Here is an 18,510-nt window from a genome sequence, read left to right as displayed (position 1 = left end):
AGTAATTGTTAAACAATGTCGGATGTCACCGACGCTTCGGTCTCGGGGCGTGACACTTTCTGCTAGTCGAATATGCAGGACTCCTTGGTCCAAAATGAGATAAATCCCTCGTGTGCAAATAGCTCTTCCAATTCTGGTGAGTTGACTTCCCGAGATAGTGTCGACTCCTCTTGGTCTGGTAAGAGGATCTTATAGAATTGTCCCCTTAGCTTGGGATTCACCATCCTCTTTGAGATGTATTACTTCCTCGGCCCAAAGGCTGTGAACTCCCCTCTCTTAATTGATTCTCTCTATTCTTATTCATATTACTCTTCCCTACACCATTAGAGTAATCACTTCTTCCTTTCATCTCAAATATTCTCTCTTTAGGAACCCAACATTTCCTAATGTTCGTCCCTTCAACTAGCTGCTTTTCTTTCATTTTCTCATCCAATAAATCCTGTAAGTCTGTGATATTTACGTTTACAGAGGCCACGTAGGGAAATGGACCTTCTTCGATGGTCATTGCTTCCTTCTTTCTGAGGAGCTTGAGTATTTCATTGTTGATTTTCTCCTGCAAAATATTTTTAAAAGTACAACAAACTTTAGTGGCATTATTCTTACAGTAATTTGTCTTTCGACTCCTTTTTGGATGTTTGTGCCTCCGAGCATCTGTTCCAATATTTATTCCTTGGAAGCCATACATCGCCTCATCTTCAAAATACCAAGCTGGTATAAATGATTAATCACCACATACACATAATTTACCGGTGGTTCTGCATTTTCATTGTCGTTCTCATGCACATTTAATTGGACAAGGTCGGGCTAATTTCGACCCGCGACGATGCTGATCATGTTGGCCGTAATTTGTGGGCATATCTAATTGGCTCTCATCAAAATTTAATAGGCTTATCGTGTTGAGCAAAAAATTAATTTTACGACAAAAACACAAAGTACGAAAAATTAGATGAAGTCATGGGGTTTAAATAACAATGCTCTCATTTAGTATTGTTTCTTTGTGGGTTTTGGTATTCATGAACATTTGATTTGATTTATGAAATTTGTGGCATTTATTCCCGATTTTTTAAAACGGGTTCGTAAGCCCTTGCTTTCGAAATGATCATGTAGGAGAATAAGATTGGTTTCTTTGGATAAATAGCTACAATTTAGTTCAAGTTGCGCCTATATCTATAAATAAAATAAACTATTTTATTAGTATTATATTATATGAGTATTGAACATGCAAACTCGATCTATACAAATTTTGATCGTTTCCCACGCAATTTTATTAATTTGAAGTGGGATCATTACAAATTATTTTGCTGCGTAAAACTCGTTTTATTCTCTTCTATACTTGGTAATGGTAACAATTCACCTAAACTACATTAGTCCCAGTCATAATCCTTCAACTCGTGTTCCCAGTCGCACTGGATTATCACATGATCTTGTACCTTTTCTCCTGGACTCCGGTCACTCCCATCTGTATCTCTATAATTGTATGAAGCGGCATCTGCCAAAAATAAAGACCAAAACTGTTTTCACTATTTAAATATAAAGAGCAGGGGTTTTGTAGCTATATTCCCCTGCTATTGGCGCACCAAGAGTTTTTTTAAGTTGCAATATGTTAAAAAGCTGAAATAACATAACCCAATTTTTTTTAGAAAAAAAAAAAAATCAATCTCTAGCAGATTTTACATCTTCTAATGGGTGCAAACCCCTAGCAAGTAAACAAGGCATTTGGACTTTTCACACGAAAATGAAAGTCATGCAGCAGGGGCTGAGTGGTACAAATATTTTGTTCTCCGTGGTAAGCTGTGTGTAATTACATACTAACATAACTTTTCTTGAGTTTCTTGATCATGGGCACTTTAACTCAATTTATTTCATTATAATTATACATGTCAATTACGGTGAGGCCCCATACCTACATTGACTTCGACTCCAAAATCACATTCATGATTTTACAAAGAGATAATTCAGGATCCTCATCTTACCAACCCAAGATGAGGTACAAATGTATTCTGCCTGCTGGTCGTCTAAAAAAGACAGGAAGTTGTAGCTATGTATTACAGGTCCCGAAGTCAAACTTCTATTTGTTGATTCTACTCATTTCAAGAAATTATCAAAATGTATTCACTTGAAATAATTAGCTCATAATGATATAGTATTCCAGCAAATACTGCATAATAGAATCATGTGGATTACTTGATTCAAGTAAAATCAACTGAAAATAAACTACTCAGTTTCTACCTCATTAAAATGATGATAATTGAGGATCATATACCTCTATGTGGGGAATCTCTTTCAATGGCCTGTCTGCAAAGTAAGCATACAGAGCCCTCAACACCGCCTATGAGAAAATTACAAAAAAAAATTAGCTTAGCATTTTGTGGAGAAAGGTAAATTCAGTTCAAATGTATACCTGGTGAGCAACCACCACAACAGGAGCTCTTTGTCGTTCCAGTTCAATGATCACAGGCTCTAACCTGAAGGATGCGAAAAGGGAGATACAAGTGAGCATTATAAAGTTTGAACCTTGAGAAAACACACATTTCATTGGAATTGCAGAATACAAACCGTTGTATAACGTCGAGATATGATTCCCCACGAGGATATCTGTACCTCAACTTATCCTTTTTCCGTGACCTATAATATACTAAACAGGTTAATCACGGGACAGCTGAGCTTGAGATGTTGAAAAGAATCAAAAATAAAAAGTGCACAAAATGCATTTCCAGTAATGTATTCATAAGCTGAAAAATGAGTGGATGCTAAAACAAACTCATTTCTTCACTAAAAACCAAAAAAAAAAAAATCATAAACAAACACAGAATTGTACAATCCATAATACTTTGTTTAGTGATCAATCAACTTTAATTCCACCAGTAACAGCACTGCTACACAGTTTGGGTTCAATTCATTCCAGCTTGTTTAATTTCCATTACATGAGGGTACACACACGAAAAAGGTATATGGAAATCAAATACTCTGTTTCCTAGTTAATTAAGTTGATAAATTCAGTTTCCTATTTGTAAGGAGTCTACGTTCCAATTTATCAGCTGAACCCTGAATTCTCCAGGACTCATCTTGCAAAATTTCTTTCAGATTCATGTGTTTTGATCAAGTCACAGGGGTGATGCAGTGGGCTTTACTAGCTTGAAAAGTCAAGCCAAAGAAAGGAAAATGCTCTAGAAAGGGGAAGTGTGAATAAATGATCAATTATGTATATGTGACATGTTGATGTAGTTTGACACTTGACAGTCCCCCCAGAGATAAATATCATGAAAAAAACAAAGCAAGATATCATCCATAAACCTCATGCAATATTCAGGTCTGAAAAAAATTGACGCACAAAATAAATAAACGAGGAAAAAAGACATGAAAAATTAATGCTTTAAAACTGAAGTATACTCGTATTCCTCGGGCATATTTTTCTTTATTTCTTCGTATGTCATCCCATCACAAACACCAGCATTAATTTCATCAAGTGCACGCCATTGTATCTACAAAATAAGATAATGAAGGAATGACTCAGATGTCAGTTTAAAGAAAGCATAGAATATCAACAGTTATTGGCGCACTATTACACAAACCTTAGGGAATCCAACTATAGGGCTTGCTGTTAAAATTGTTCTTTGCAATGTGCTAGTCCATATCTAAAACATGTGAGAAATAGAAGTCAAAACAAATAACTACATTTTAATAGCTAATGAACAGCAGATGTAGACAGAAGAATACTTATTTTTCCTGTAAATGTGGTGAATATAAGCTGTGCATAATTATTTTTTGTGGAGAGAAAGCGGTAGTTCTTAATCTTGTCTAAAATAAAAAATGTACATAGAATCTTTTTTTTTTTTATAGAATACTATTTTTTATTTTAATATTGGTAAAGATTACAAAGTCAGTGGATGAGCGTTCCACGAATAGTCATAATAATGTAATACAACAACAGCCTTAGCGACAAATAAAAAATGTACATAGAATCAAATTGAATGCTATCAAAATTATGATATAATATAACTTTATCATACGATTTAATTGAGAAAGTCAAACCATATGTATTCCCATTATAATATCTCACCTATAGGATGGGATTGCGATCGTATAAACTCGGGTAGATTCATAAAGAATTTTGTTTACGTATTTGTAATGCAGAGAGTTTCATATGTTTCTCTCACTGAAACTATACAAAATTTACAAATTTAAAACAAATTCAACTAAATCTCAGAAATCGGAGAAACTTACAGAAGCTGCCCTTTCATTTTTCAGACGTTTTTCAACAAAATTGGCGAGTTTCTTTGAATAAAGCTCCCCAGAATCACTATAAAAGGCAATTAACATCACAAAAGGGCAATAACATGAATCGCAACAAATAAGCGTAATTGAAGCACTTCACCTTGATAAACTCAAGTAAAACACAAGAAAATCTAGTCTTGAATGGACAACTTTTGAGCTCCATGAAAAATGGAGCTGCAAAAACTTTAAAATTTGAAATATGATGTAGCATCGTTGAATAGATGTGTCGAAATCCAACAACTTTCCAATAGAATTTAACATTTACAGCACTCTCTTTTTACAACTACAATCTCAATCACCGACACCATCATTAAAGCAATGCACTTTCAGCAAGGCAGACTTAATACTAGGAAGAAGCTGTTCATATATAAGATCTAGTCTCCTATTGAATATGTGTGGCGCAGTTTTTGTTTTGAGCCTGTGAACGCGTTGAAATGATCGGTTTCACCTTGCACTCAGTCAATTATTTTTACATGAAACTAAGGGTATTTGGTTATTTAAACTAATATTTGAGTTGTAGATCGAGTCTTCAAGAAAAATATTGCTAAAATATACATTGAAGGTGCAAAATCTATCAGAAAGTGATTGCTTACCAAGAACGGAAAAATTCTACAAGAATATGGAAGGTATGCAAAGTTAACAATGTCTCGTACTACAACCATCTTGAATTGGAGTCAGACGAAGAAGTATAATAAGAAAAAAGTTTCATATTTCGTAAGAGAGAACCTTATCACACTATCACCACCAATTCGGCATCTAACATTGTCACGGCTCTCCCCATGCCTAGTAAGAAAAATTGGGCGTGGTGTGAGATGTGTATTCACCTGCAACATCACAGGAAGAACATTTGAAGTCATTACCATATGATGTATAATGTTTTCCCTCAATCCTCACATCCATCGTCATCCCTCTTCTAAATTTAACATAATAAACAAAAGAATGAAATAGAGCAGAAGAGTTGGAGACAACAGTATGCTATCCACAACATTATGATACAAAGGCAAAAAGACATGTTCCAAGAGAAGACAAACTACAACATACCAAGAAGAATACTATCCGCCCAGGAAGATATCCACTAATGTTGTTCACCTGTTAAATAAATCAAACTGACATCAACTCTACAATGATAACTTTAAGAAAAAGAAAAGTTCTTCGTTAAAAAAAGAGGGGCCCAGAAAGAAATTAAATAATACGCAATCTTAAATTACTTAAAAAACAATAGCTGAAAAATAAAGATAAAACACCATATTGAAAGACAAAACAGTTATCTTTTGTCCCCATAATAAAAAAATGTAGAGAATGAAAGTAAGTGCCCGGACTTAATTCATAAATAGAAGTACACTTCAACAAGATGCATTTCGAATAAATTCACCACAAATTAGAAAGTTGATCTCCGGAAATTTCATATGTAAAACAACTAGAAGACATTTTAAAATTATAAAGATGGTCAAACACAAGCCTGATCTTATAAGCAAATCATTCACCATGACGATAACTGAGCATAAAAAGCATAGCAAGCGCAGAGTTTTACGATCAGATGAACTACAAAACGAATGAAAATGATTCTCTTTTTCTTACATGAGTCAAAAATTACAATTTATGGCAAGAATCTTCCTAAGATTTAGGAACGAAATCAGAAAAGAAGACTTTTCTTGAACAAAGGATCTACAGTAGAAATGAATACTATGAACACAAACGAAGTACATGACATTAGTCCAATTCGAGACAAGATCCTATCAATATGCTTTTTAAAATTTATATACGCTGAAAAGGAATTCTAGATCATTTTGTTGAAGTAGAAATGGTTCATTCATATCTGTTTATGGTAACTAGATCCCATAGAAGTTACCTTGGTCACATTACCCGTGAGAAAGATGGCTAATCAAATTCTAGCAAAAGAGAGACTGGATAATTACCTGAATTTGTCCACCGTGGCCACTGACCATATCAATCATTTTAATATAGGAGCCTTCCTCTACTGGCTCGTAAACCTGCAGAAAAGGAAAACTATGGATCATAGCATTCATCACAGAAAACTTTAATAATCAAGAGAGGGTAAAAAATCATGTTTGAAGGATCTACCTTTTCATAATTTTCAAGTCTGACTTTGAAGTCATGATATCCTGCTTCATAATCTGTCCTGAAATGTATCATAAATCACAACATATAGTATGGTGCACATCACAACAAGAAAACTTTTTATATTCATACTCTTCCGCATAGTCTGGGCTCTGTTGAACTTTGAGACGTATATTTCTCTCAATTATTTGTCGATCGTTACATAATGTCTCCAGAAATATAATCTGCAAGTAAAGAACATTCGGCACGTTTCAGACACCCAGGGATAGAGTAATTTACTTAATGCCGACTCTGGAAAGACAGAGAGTGCTGATGTAGTACTGGGAGTTTAATTTGGTATTTAATTTGCAGTTCAGTATTTAGGTGGAAAATAACTCTGAGTTCTAGAATATTGTCGAACTAAGTTCTTAAAAATTTGAATTTTCAGACACTTTTGTTATGCTTCAAGTATTGAGAACTGATATTGAACATGAAAAAAAAAGTAAATCATTCCTTTACCAGCTATGTTTCTCAATTACACAACACCAGGCTGATAGGCCTACAAGCAGCCTTTTAGAAGGGCAAGGCAACCAAATAAAGGTTATTTTGGATGAACCAGTAGAAGAAGAGAATCATTGAATTGACAACTCGAGATCCATGAGTTGAAAACTTAGCTCCATACTATGGAAAAAACAATCATCTGTTTGAAATATGTTGATTTCTCAGGTAAGTCACACTTTCCTACTTAGGTCGATTGACTCTATGTCTGGAGCCAAACCCTGACCCCCTTTATACATTTAATAGAAGACTACATTCTCTAGCTTCCTTCCCCGGTAAGAACCTCGGATTTGGCCCCCCATTCAAAGCCTCAGAACACCCAAAAATAAAACGTGAAAACGTAAGTGCGAAAAGAAGAAGTTCCACGGATGGATTCAGTACAACAATCTTTTGTCATGTACGTAAACCACATCAGTACACATACAAAAGATTTTGCTGAAAAAGAGTAGAAATTAAAGTAACTAATAACAAATGCATTAACAAAGACAGCCAAAACTTAGTGTACCTTGCATTTGCCTTCTGCCATTTTCATTAGCATATTCCTTCTTTTCCTGGTACTGTTAGTGGCATCAAATATTCCTACCTAAACACAACTGGAAAAGCATTAAAAAGGAGAAATATCAAGTGCACCACAACAAACTGAAATGACTGACCTGGCCACCTTCTTGCATCCAAGATATCATATCATCCATTGCAAGTGCTGCTACCTAGTAGCAGGTCATGAATTAAAACTTTGAGCAAAGAAAAAAATCCGTTTAGTTTATGATTATAATGAAGGAAAAAACACAAACGGGTTCAAATTTTGCACTTTGTTATTTACAAAAATACAAATGGAATAAAATACACACACACACACACAAACACACACACATGACGACTGTTTGAAAGAATGAACATGTGGAGATTTAATAAAACTTACAACACAAGAACAATAATACGTTATTATTCTTAATAAATATATATAGCCCATGCATACGCATTTGTATAAGAATATTTCATCATTCAATGCAGTCTTTTTGGTAAAAGTACAGAAGCAAGCTTTCGTGCTCTTTTCTTACGTGCCTTAGTACTTAATGGGCCTACTATGGGCCCTAATATAAAGGAATTAGGCCCAAGAATTCCCACAGCCTTGGAAGAATCTAGACGTAAGGAGAGGAGAATAAAACGTAAAGTAGGGGAGGGCTGGAGCATTCATTCAGTTTTTATTTTGTATTCAGGACTAGCTTTGGCTAGGGATACTAGCACTTCTGCTAGGGTTTTGTAACAGAGTTGAACTCTGGAAAATATTATCATTCTAGTTGCGATATAAATTCAGTTCGTAAATTGTGTTCCTAATAATTGGTCCGACGTACCGGATGTTGATCGAAAGGGAAGAAGAGATGACAACCACAGAGCTGGACATTAGAATCGATGAATTGGAAGATAAGACGTTTAAGATGGCAGAAGTTATGAAAAGATGGTGTTGAAATGACATGAGATTGTAATATCAATGAACAAGGTGATGAAAAAATTTAAAGGTCTCGTGGATTTGGTGGAGCCATCCATGGAAATATTGGGAATGCGTGCAGTTAAGAGGGAGGAGGAGGAGTACACTAACCAAATTCGAGGTGAATCTGACAAAAATGCTGATGAGAGTGAGAGGGAAGAGAAATAAAATGGGCAAACTGTCCAGAAGGAAAGCTTGCTGATCCAAGAGCAATTGCAACGAGATGATGAATCAGATGATTATGGACTTTGCAGCTTTGTTCCAGAAAAGCCATCTTACGTCTTTGGCATAGAAAGTGAGGAGATCATTTTGAAGAGATGAACATCATTTCTATAGGTGGAATTGAGTACACATCTACAGATTCCATTGATTTCATTCTTGTAGCACGATACAGCCACTCGAATATAAACAAATTGTTTCAGCAGCTGTATTTTCTGAATACTTTGATCAAGCCCAGACCGATCCATGCGCTTGTGGAAGCTACTATTGTATGGGGATCTGTTTGCAAGGCATCGTCTAATTATTTGTGTCCGTGAGATAGTTCCGAAGACTTGAGGGTTCCAATCTTTGGAAAGGAAACCACCAGATAAGGCGAAGCGTGCATGGGGAAATCCTGCTGCGCAAGGGCGACGGAATGCAGGGCTGGAAATTGTGAGATTTGAGCACTGGACAGCACTGGAATGGTATCTGACTGAAGAAAAACACAAGGCCGTCTCTCTATTAGAAAAATACATGAGTTATAATTTTTTATCCTCGTGATTGAAAAGGAAAGGGCCCATGGGATAATTACAATTCTAAGGGCCCAATCCATTAGCGCTAACCATTTATTTCACAATGGAAAGCAAATAACTGATAGCCAACTACACATCGTGGAAGATGAGGGATTTCCCAGACTAAGGTGTAGGGAGGCTTGGGAGGAACATCTAGAGGAAGGGAAACCAAGGGTAGGCGATTTAAAACTGCAAGGGCTCGTGATGAATCCGGTGGAGGGGCTGTTGCGTATGTTTGTGATGATTCAAGGAAAGATTTTTACGAGAAGGTAGGGTATGGGCCATATTATTAAGGATGGGGATGGGATTTGGAAGAAAAACGAAAATGTGAAGGCTAAGGAAATATTTCCTGGCAGTGAGGAGGTAATTGTATGGGAGGAGCTTTGCAACTGTAGCCACTTGGAGATAGGGATGGGTTCAGACATTTGAGAGTAGAATAGATGAAAAAAAGAGTAAGGTGTTCAAGTATCAGAAATACAAAAATTGATGGAGGGGGACAACATCTTTCAATCTAGCTCAACGGAGTTTTATCTCTTATTGGGAATGCTGGTGATTGTAAAAGAAGAGTGGGTAACCTTTGGCTTTACACCTTATTGCTTCATATCATTAATTATGTTTCTCCAGTAATTCATGAGATTGTGATTCTGAATATCCTGAAATTAATTGCTATGCTTGGTGGAACTCCTATGTTGGTGTTTGAAGTCAATGCTGCTAGTTTAAATTGCATTCCTAAATTGGCATTGAAGGAATGGGGGTTGCCGATTCATGAAACCAACACGGTTGGAGTATGGATAATTGATTTGACTAGTAGTGATGGAGTTGTGGCATTTGTTGCTATTGTGACCTCCTATTGCGAAACTTGAGATCAAGCTGGTGGTGATATCTTGAATTATGTTGATCAAGAATTAGCTTCAAATTTAAAAGCCGGGATTCAACAAATACATCTAGCTGGGAAAGATGAAAAGGGTACATCCCCTTTAATCATTGTGGGTGTGATCCTCACAGCAACAAGAAAAGGGGGCTGCTAGTTGATATGATAACCACAGCATGGCTGAAGAGTTTCCTCTTGGCTCTTGGTTTCAAATATTTTGGGAATGAGTATTGCAACCTCAGTATTGTGATAGTCATCATTTATGTTGGTTGGAAGGATGCGGAATTCATGGAAGACCAAGTTTTTCATATCTCGGCCTTGAGGACAAGGCTGATATTCAATAGGGTGGTATTGTTATGTGCCTCAGTAGTCAGTACTTAGCGGGCCTAATATGGACCCTAATATTAAGGACTTAGGCCCAAGAGTTCCCACAGCCTTGGGAACAGACATAAAAACTGAAGGCTGGGACCATCAAAACATGTGCTAAAGTGCAAAAGATAGCAAGTATGGTGTCTCATCGAATATTAACAGCTAGAATGTGACACTTCGAAGGTGACAAGGGGAGTGTGGAATCAAAACATCTAGAGTATCATTCCCTACATTTATCTATCATATAATACTGTGCAAAAGAGGAGGGGAGGAAAAAAGGCGAAAATGGTTAAAATTACTCTTTTTCAGTTATTTTTACACATAGGTGAATTGAAAAACCGACACAATAATTGAAACCATTTGGAAATAAAATCTTAATTAAGGATGCCCCAAACATTAGAACCTAAGCAACAAGGCCAAAGAAAGACTGTTATTTTTCAATAACAGAATCACCAGTATTAACGATTATCAGCAAACAACATTGAGCAGGAGAAGAAAATTCCAAAATATGTTACTTAGCTCATGTGAGGACATAGGGATGATATTAGCTGATAGTGTTAAATCAAATCCGATACTAACTCAGGCACTAATACGTAATTAAAAAATTTCAATGGAATAATCCTATATAGTTTACCTCATTCCGAGCTTCCAAGCCTTCTGGATTGTCACCTCTAAAAAAATCTGCCGACTGCGTAGATAAAGTTGTGAGATTAAAGGTAACTAGATGTAAATGATCAAATAAAGTTTGGTTTCATCTTCGTTAAAATTTATTGCCATACCCATATACTAGTTCTATGTCGGAGCACTGAGAGTACACATATTGTAATTGGATGCCTATCAAAAGCTTTGGCTCACATCGTATTTGCAGTATATTCTCATGCCTAAGAGTGTAAGTTTTGGCTAAAGCATTGAACTCATCCAGTGTTTGGATAGCTAGTAACTGACAATTCCATGTAAAACCTATTGGTTCACAACAATTCCATACAAGGATACTCAGATTAAATGAACCAAGCATGTAGCCTGATAGTCCCATCACGAAATTTGTATATGGAAAGCTTAATTCATGAAATTATTGTAAGCATCTAATAGTTTCAAGTTTCTACAACAACAATCAAGTGCTAGTTCCTGTTTCAATGTATCAATCCTTAATTACTTATTTTGTTAATCAGAACCAAGCCAAATCCCGAAGAAAAATTGTAGCAGATATATATCGAACAGTCAAAAAACTTAAACAAGTGCATGGATCCTATAAACATTGGATTTTCATAATGATAAGTATTACAAAGGGCAGGTCATAATAGAGTTCACAGCAAAAGGCGGTTCTTGTTTGTATGATGATGAAAATTCATTTTTGCTTTAGAATCAAGTTTTTTGAACAAAGACTAAAGACATACCACGATTTAGTGATGGAAAACAAAGATTCTTTGAGGAGATTGTAGTTTTACCCAACTAAACAAATCTATAGCCTTGCATATTGTCTCGATTGCCATGAACTTTGTAGAGATTTAACAGTGGAAATGCATGCCCAAATGGGGAAATAAACTTTATTCTTCACTTATAACCATAAAAATAAACCGGAGACAGTATGAACAATATTTCTTATCAGAGAAGAGGTTTCACCAATTGATAGTACCTGATTAGTTCCATGCTTTAGTCGCCGATACTGAATCAAAAAAAACACATCATTCAAGCAGATTTCCTCATTAGATGATTCCATGAGAAGAAGAGGACCAAAAAAATAAAATTAAAAAAAGCAAAAACAGAAAAAATTACCTTCCCAACATTGAAGTGTTTGGTGTCATGACCTAACCAACGAAGATACCGAGTAAGTTTAGCTGCAGTAAATGTTTTGCCCCGAGCTGGCAATCCAACCTGTAGCAGGCAAATTCATACGACATTTCATTTCTAACCAGTAAAATTCAGGGCATCAAACTGACAACTTCAAAACAAGCACATAAGGAATCTTCCAGGTTCCTATGATTTGAACATTTTAAATAGGAGAATAAATGTTTAGCACAATCACGCCAAGATTGAAAGGCACTGAAAAGAGAAAATGGAACTTGACCGAGTATCAACAAAATATTTAAGGAATGTACAAGGACAATGGCCAGGTGTCTATCCTCCTTCGGTCCAAGCATCTGATCTGCAACAGCTGCCGCTGCAACTGCTCCTGCAGCTGCTGGCATAGAGTTCTAACAACAAACAATGAGTAATGAGTTAAGAGTGAGCAATTTCTGCAGGCAACAAATCAAAGATACATGTTTTCAAATCTGTATATAGAAGGTTGCTGCAAACCTTGGATTCTGAATCATGTTTCAGATCAACCATGAAAGTTGTCGCACTTGCTGATTTTACAAGTCTAGGAGATCCTACCCCCCTGTCCACAAAGAGGCCTCTGTGACCTTCTTGCTTTTGTAAAGGTGAAAAAATTCCACCTGACTTCGACTCGACCAGACCAGATCCTGTAGGCAATTTTGCCAGGTCTGGGACAATGACTTCCATTCCCTGATAGAAAAATATCAGGTTACAGTCCAAATAAAAACAATGCTGTGTGAGAAAAGGGATGCAATATTGTGGGAGTAAATGATATTCTCCATTGGCAAAAAAAGGTATAATTTACAACAACTACTGCATAATTCATGGACGATGCTAACTGCAAAAGGAAGTGGGGATGTCTAGTCTGATGAAGCTCAATAAAGCGGAGTTCGGTAAACTAACAGGAACTTTGGGGGCGTTGGAAAAATACAGTGTTGTATGTTCTCCAGCACTTTCGGATAAGCTTTCTATTTTTCAAGGATCGAATGTTCAAACAATTGTATCAAGGAGTTGTGGATCACCATCGCTGGAGCCACTGATTATAGGACTTCTCTTTATCAAGTTTCATACTTTCATTCCTTATCCAAAAAGTAGGAAGAGAATAACAAAGGATATTGGACCCCTAAGGAGAGAGACGGTACATTATCTGGAAAAAAAAAAGGGAAAACACCTATAGCGTCTCAAAATAAATCATGTATGCCATTTGTATAATCCAATAAAGATATTGTTTGATTTCATCATTTTAAATATGGGCATCCATCATTTTGTGTTTTCAAAACTATATTTCCATCTTTGTTGAAAGGTCACAAAATTAACACTTTCATCGCGAAGTTTGTGAATTTGTAAAACATAGAAGCATACCTTGTCCAATCATAATAAAATTTGTTTTATTCCATATGATTTGAATCACTCATATTTTTGGGGACAATCTCCAAAGTAGAACGTGTCTGACTCATGATGGTTTGTTTTGTTTATTGACGATCACACCATTTTCCCTCCGATATTTGTTATCAAGTCAAAATCTGATGTAAGCACGATACTTCCAAATTTTTATAGAATAATTTAAAATCAATTTGGGTTTAAAATGAAAAGGTTTACTTCAATCAATTTTTATCTCCTTAGTCTCTAAGGGAAGGCATTGCTCAGGTATTCTCAACCATTACTACCCCACAATAAAATGGAGTCGTAGAAAGAAACAATGGTCATTTATTAAAGACAACTAATGTCATTCTCCTTCATAAAAATGGTCCAAACTGCCGCAGATGGAAACTATTGTCACAATTGCATGTATGATCACTACCCAACTACAAGGGTTTTGGTGTATAAAATAGCAACTGAAATCCTCTCTAAAGTCTATCCTAGCATTAGAACCAAAAATATACTCTCTTAAAATACTTGGATGCATTGTATTTGTTCATCTTCATAACAAGACCAAGGAATATTAGAGTTATTAAGTGCATCTTTATTGGATATTCAACATGACAATTTTCATTTCTGCCAATGTCATTTTAAGGATTAAAAATCATACGTCTCTAAACCTTAACTCCAAGGGGAGACAAATTACAATATCATCTACAAAAGATAAGGAATGCATGAAACCTTTGAGTTAGCAAAAACCAACAAAAACACAACCAAATAGATGGTCTATAACTTGCTCCATGGTATGCTCAAGTTCAACTAGGTTTACTTGGAGATATACAGATCCAGAATCAGCTCTTAAATTCCAACTAACTCCAGGAATATATGTAAGTGAAGTTTCAGACATTGATTCTCCTAAAAAAGCAAATAATTATCACCTTCCCATCACTGTTAGGAAAGGGAATAGGGAGTGTATCAGACATACTCTATGTCCTCTTGTAAACTTTGTGTCAACAAATCTTCACTAAAACATATAAACTTTTTCGATCAAATGAGCACAATTAAAAGGTGCCCAAAGGGCAGAACTGCAGGCACGTAAAAAGAACTATACATGGGGAGGTAGTTGACCTACCATCAAGGAAGAAAGTTGTAGGATGCAGTAAATTACACCTAAGATGGCTTATTAAAGTGGCAAAAATCCAAACTTGTAGCAAAGTGGCATGCTCCAATGAGAAAAAAGAATATGTTAAAATTTGAAATCTCCTATTTCAGTTGGCATTTGGAGCTGTTTGATGTAAAAAAATGCTAGGATATGGTTTCGTAGACTCTCCAAAGATACAAAAAGAAATATGAAGGCCCAAATTTCGTGATACTGTACCAAAAAAATTATAAGTGTAGCCCAGGCTGAATAGCCTAATATAGAGCATTGAGGTAAAATATCCAGAAATTTTCTTAGTAAGAAGACAGAGCTCAGCAAACTCAGTGAATAATCCAACGTATCTCTATTTCACAATGAGATTATAATTTAAAGGGATCTCTAAGCTAGAGACTTTCTGAAGTGAAAGAGTAACACAAATAAAGAGGTAAGAAATTGTGAGAACATCATTGATAATTAACTAATGTGACATGCAAATGAGTAGGATTATAAAACTTGATTTCTGCAAGGAAACAAGTCGAATTAAACAAGAATCCCATAGAACAAGGAGACCTTAATTCTTGATTGAATTCAAATTCCTGAAATATGGAATTTTATTCCGAAAAAAGTAGGATTTTTTTTTTTGATAGGAAACTTGAATATTAATTAATAAAAATAGATTGTTTACAAGAACTTTAATCTGAATCAGAGTATAACTTTATTCCTAATTGGTACTAGATCCCAATCCTATAAATAGGAGTCTTGGGTTGATCTTGTCATAGTCAAGTGTTATAATTGGTTTATAAATAGTCTGCAAGAAGAAAATAGTAGGTTGTTGTGACTGATAGAGAGGAAGAAAAGTATTTTTGGATCAAATTCAGTAAGTGTAAAGGGTAAACATTTATAATCACTCTGGCTACCTTGTTATAAAATTATTTTCATCCACATATTTTGATCATGGCTTTAAGAAAATAATGCTTTGTATGCCAACAAGAAGTTACTGATATCGACAGAGACTGTACTTATAAATATTTTGTGTGTTCTATGAATATCCATTATAACTTGAAAATATTTGAAATTATACGTGGTATAGTTCCCGATATGAAGTAAATATGTATGTGATAAGATTGTTCTGAAGCCATAATGACAGGTTATCGTCTGTTCCAGACCTAAGACGAGTTCGATTCCATCCATATGTGATTCGTCAATAGCTAGGTAAAATAAATGCGTAATTGTGATTCATGGTGCAGGAATCGTTATTTGTTGTCGTACTGTCCCAATGGTATAGATTGTGATGAATTCTCATGTAATCATCAGTGAAATAATAGATTATCCAGTAACCAAAAAAATACAGTGGTATTATCGTTCAGCTTAGATTGGATTATTTTGCAAAAAAAAAATTATGTACGAGGATTCTGGTTGGGAATTGGGATTGGCCATTACAAGAAAGGATGAAAAGGAAAACAGCTAGAGAATTGGAGATCCAAGAACTAGGATGATTGAAGTGCTATATGGAAACTGAAGGAGCCCATTCCACATCCTTGTATCACAATTGAAATACGCGATAGATCTTTGAGAGAAACTGGAAAATTGAAATGTGAATGTGCGTCTATAAATCATGGTAAAGGCATTTACTCAGCAAAAACAGAAGTTATGGTCCTCAAATTGATGCAGATAATCAAATTCACCCATCAAACATAAAATCTACTTTGGGCATTTGTACCTTTTCGGGATGCAATCTCATAAAATGGAGAAGTAATAAGCAAGACGTAGTAGTCAGCTCAAGTGAAGAGTAAAAATTACAGTACTCGCACTGGGATGAGACAGTAACTAGCATTGCTATTTGCTCATAAACATTTCAGCACGACAGAATGAAACAAGTTGAAGCAGACAGGAAGTTTATAAAAGATAAGCTGGAAAGTGGAGATCTAATTTGTATGTAAATCATTATATAAATCCTCTGACCTCTTTAATTGTGCCTAATCTCATCTAACAGTATAAGTTTTTCCTCAAAGCTCTATAAAGACAAATGCTACACAAAAATATAAACGAAGAATATAATATAGTTAAAGAGAATAACAAAACCATTGAAGTTGCAGTCCTATCAGCAGAAGTGCCGGTATCTTTTTGGTGATGTAATGTACCACTAGAACCATCACTTTTAGAAAATATCCCCACACGACTAAGAGATCTGGGATTTTCTGTCATGTTAGCTGCATAAACCAGACCAGAATTTGCAGATGTTATTGGAGCTGGGACAACATAGTGCTCAAGATCGAGCTCCAAACTGGCTGAAGATCCATTCTGTATTGGAGTATAATAAACAAAATGATTATTGCTGAACTATAACTATTCAACCTAAGAAATTTCACCCCTAGGAACTTATAAAGGCAACCTACAAGGTAAATCTAATAAGTAATAGCAGAACAACAGAAAAAATCATTGATAGCAATACAAATCAGATAAAAGTTCTTCGCTAAAATATTTCTTATAATTTTGTACAAGCTGCTTTCAAATTTATCACCAGCCCAAAGAAAATAAAATTCTCAGGTCACCCAAACAACCTGCTGTTCTCAGTCACCACTATAATTTGATTGGATGTCTATAAAACAATCTTGCCAACAATACAACTTCATTCGCTAGCAGAAAATTGAAGATAAAATTTGGGAATAAAACAGTAACTGGAAGAGAACAAGAGATAGTCTGCAAACAGCTTTCAGCAAAACATCTGCTAAAAAGCATTTGCTTAATAGAAACAGGAGAAGGAAATATCATTGAACACGTAGAATTATTCTCTTTATTACCTCAGCGCTGGTTTCAGCAGCTGAATTTATACTGACATCTGGGATTCCACGAACAGTTGAGGGTCGAAAATTCTCCTGATATGCTCTCCAACTTGCTGCAAGATCAAATGGTGACACCCTATCCGCTTTAATAAATACTTTGTACTCGAGAATCTCATCACCGGTCAATTTAAGCACAGCCGACCTCCTATCCCCATGTAAAATACCCCCTGTCAATTGCCTGTTTGGACCCTCCTCCACAATATAGGGGCTGTTGCTATACTTGGGCTTCAACAAAAACTTAAAATCCAATGTCTCTGTTAATGGGGAAAAAAGTTAAAATCTGAAAAATAAAACTTTGAAAACACAAGAAGAAGGAAGAAACGAGTTCCCAGACTAGGAATTTACCATGGTTCGAGGGCACAACAAAACTTAATTCCCACATAGACGTCGACTCGCGTTCCATAGAGAGCTGTGAGGCGGGAAAATCAGCCAACCCAAAAGGGAGCAACTGAAAACAATCAAATTACATAAAAATGGCAATGAGAAACATACAGCTTTGGAGGGATCCCAGGAGCCGACGAGTGGCACAGAACCGTAGACATGGGGAATGAGTTCGCCTTTGAGCTTGTAATTCTCCATTTTGAGGGAGACGAATAGTTGGCCGCCACCTTGGTCTTCTCTATCTTCGCTGCCATGGGCGCTACTGCTATCTGGGTTCTTCGATACACCAGTCCCCATATTCGAAAGAAAATAGCGATAAGAATTGAATCCGTTTATGCTATTACTTTGATGCATTGGGATTCTGGTTGGATAATGGTGCGTCCCACATAGGCCGGGTGGGACCGGATCCGAATATATTCGAGCTCTATTTGTATTTTAGTAATTATATTATATTTGTTGTGAAAAAGTAAAAATTTACGGTAAAAAGTAAAAATTTCAAACTCTCAAAATTATCACACTACACACTTTATAATATTTTTCTCTCAACTCAATTGTGATTTTCTTCACAAATGAGAGATCTATTTATA

General features: G+C 35.7%; 1 protein-coding gene across 1 annotated transcript; it reads right to left on the bottom strand.

The window, feature by feature from the left end:
- Nucleotides 1-1,164: 1,164 nt before the first annotated feature.
- On the bottom strand, nt 1,165-18,265 carry LOC140981762 (6-phosphofructo-2-kinase/fructose-2,6-bisphosphatase). The gene is made up of 23 exons (XM_073448218.1): nt 18,035-18,265; nt 17,888-17,951; nt 17,501-17,796; nt 16,782-17,000; nt 12,683-12,892; nt 12,484-12,579; nt 12,161-12,259; nt 12,021-12,050; nt 11,022-11,075; nt 7,545-7,598; nt 7,397-7,474; nt 6,487-6,578; nt 6,358-6,415; nt 6,192-6,266; nt 5,317-5,364; nt 5,002-5,099; nt 4,225-4,300; nt 3,573-3,635; nt 3,391-3,482; nt 2,557-2,625; nt 2,402-2,465; nt 2,264-2,329; nt 1,165-1,489 (listed from the first exon to the last, which is right to left on the bottom strand). Exons 1-23 carry the CDS (start codon nt 18,218-18,220, stop codon nt 1,415-1,417), a joined length of 2,262 nt encoding a protein of 753 aa, XP_073304319.1. The 5' UTR covers nt 18,221-18,265; the 3' UTR covers nt 1,165-1,414.
- Between the last annotated feature and the right edge of the window lie 245 nt (nt 18,266-18,510).

Source organism: Primulina huaijiensis, chromosome 1 (assembly GCF_012295235.1).
Source record: "Primulina huaijiensis isolate GDHJ02 chromosome 1, ASM1229523v2, whole genome shotgun sequence".
NCBI classification, from domain to species: Eukaryota; Viridiplantae; Streptophyta; class Magnoliopsida; order Lamiales; family Gesneriaceae; genus Primulina; species Primulina huaijiensis.
This window is presented reverse-complemented; position numbering and strand designations above follow the sequence as displayed.

Bases quoted from the DNA above. Each gene is read 5' to 3' on its own strand.
- LOC140981762 (XM_073448218.1), bottom strand. From the start codon at position 18,220: ATGGGGACTGGTGTATCGAAGAACCCAGATAGCAGTAGCGCCCATGGC. The intron at 12,580-12,682 runs GTTTGCAGCAAC...GTTTGTTGTTAG, and splicing joins AACATGATTCAGAATCCAAG to AACTCTATGCCAGCAGCTGC. The intron at 3,483-3,572 runs GTTTGTGTAATA...CTTATTTTGTAG, and splicing joins CTATAGTTGGATTCCCTAAG to ATACAATGGCGTGCACTTGA.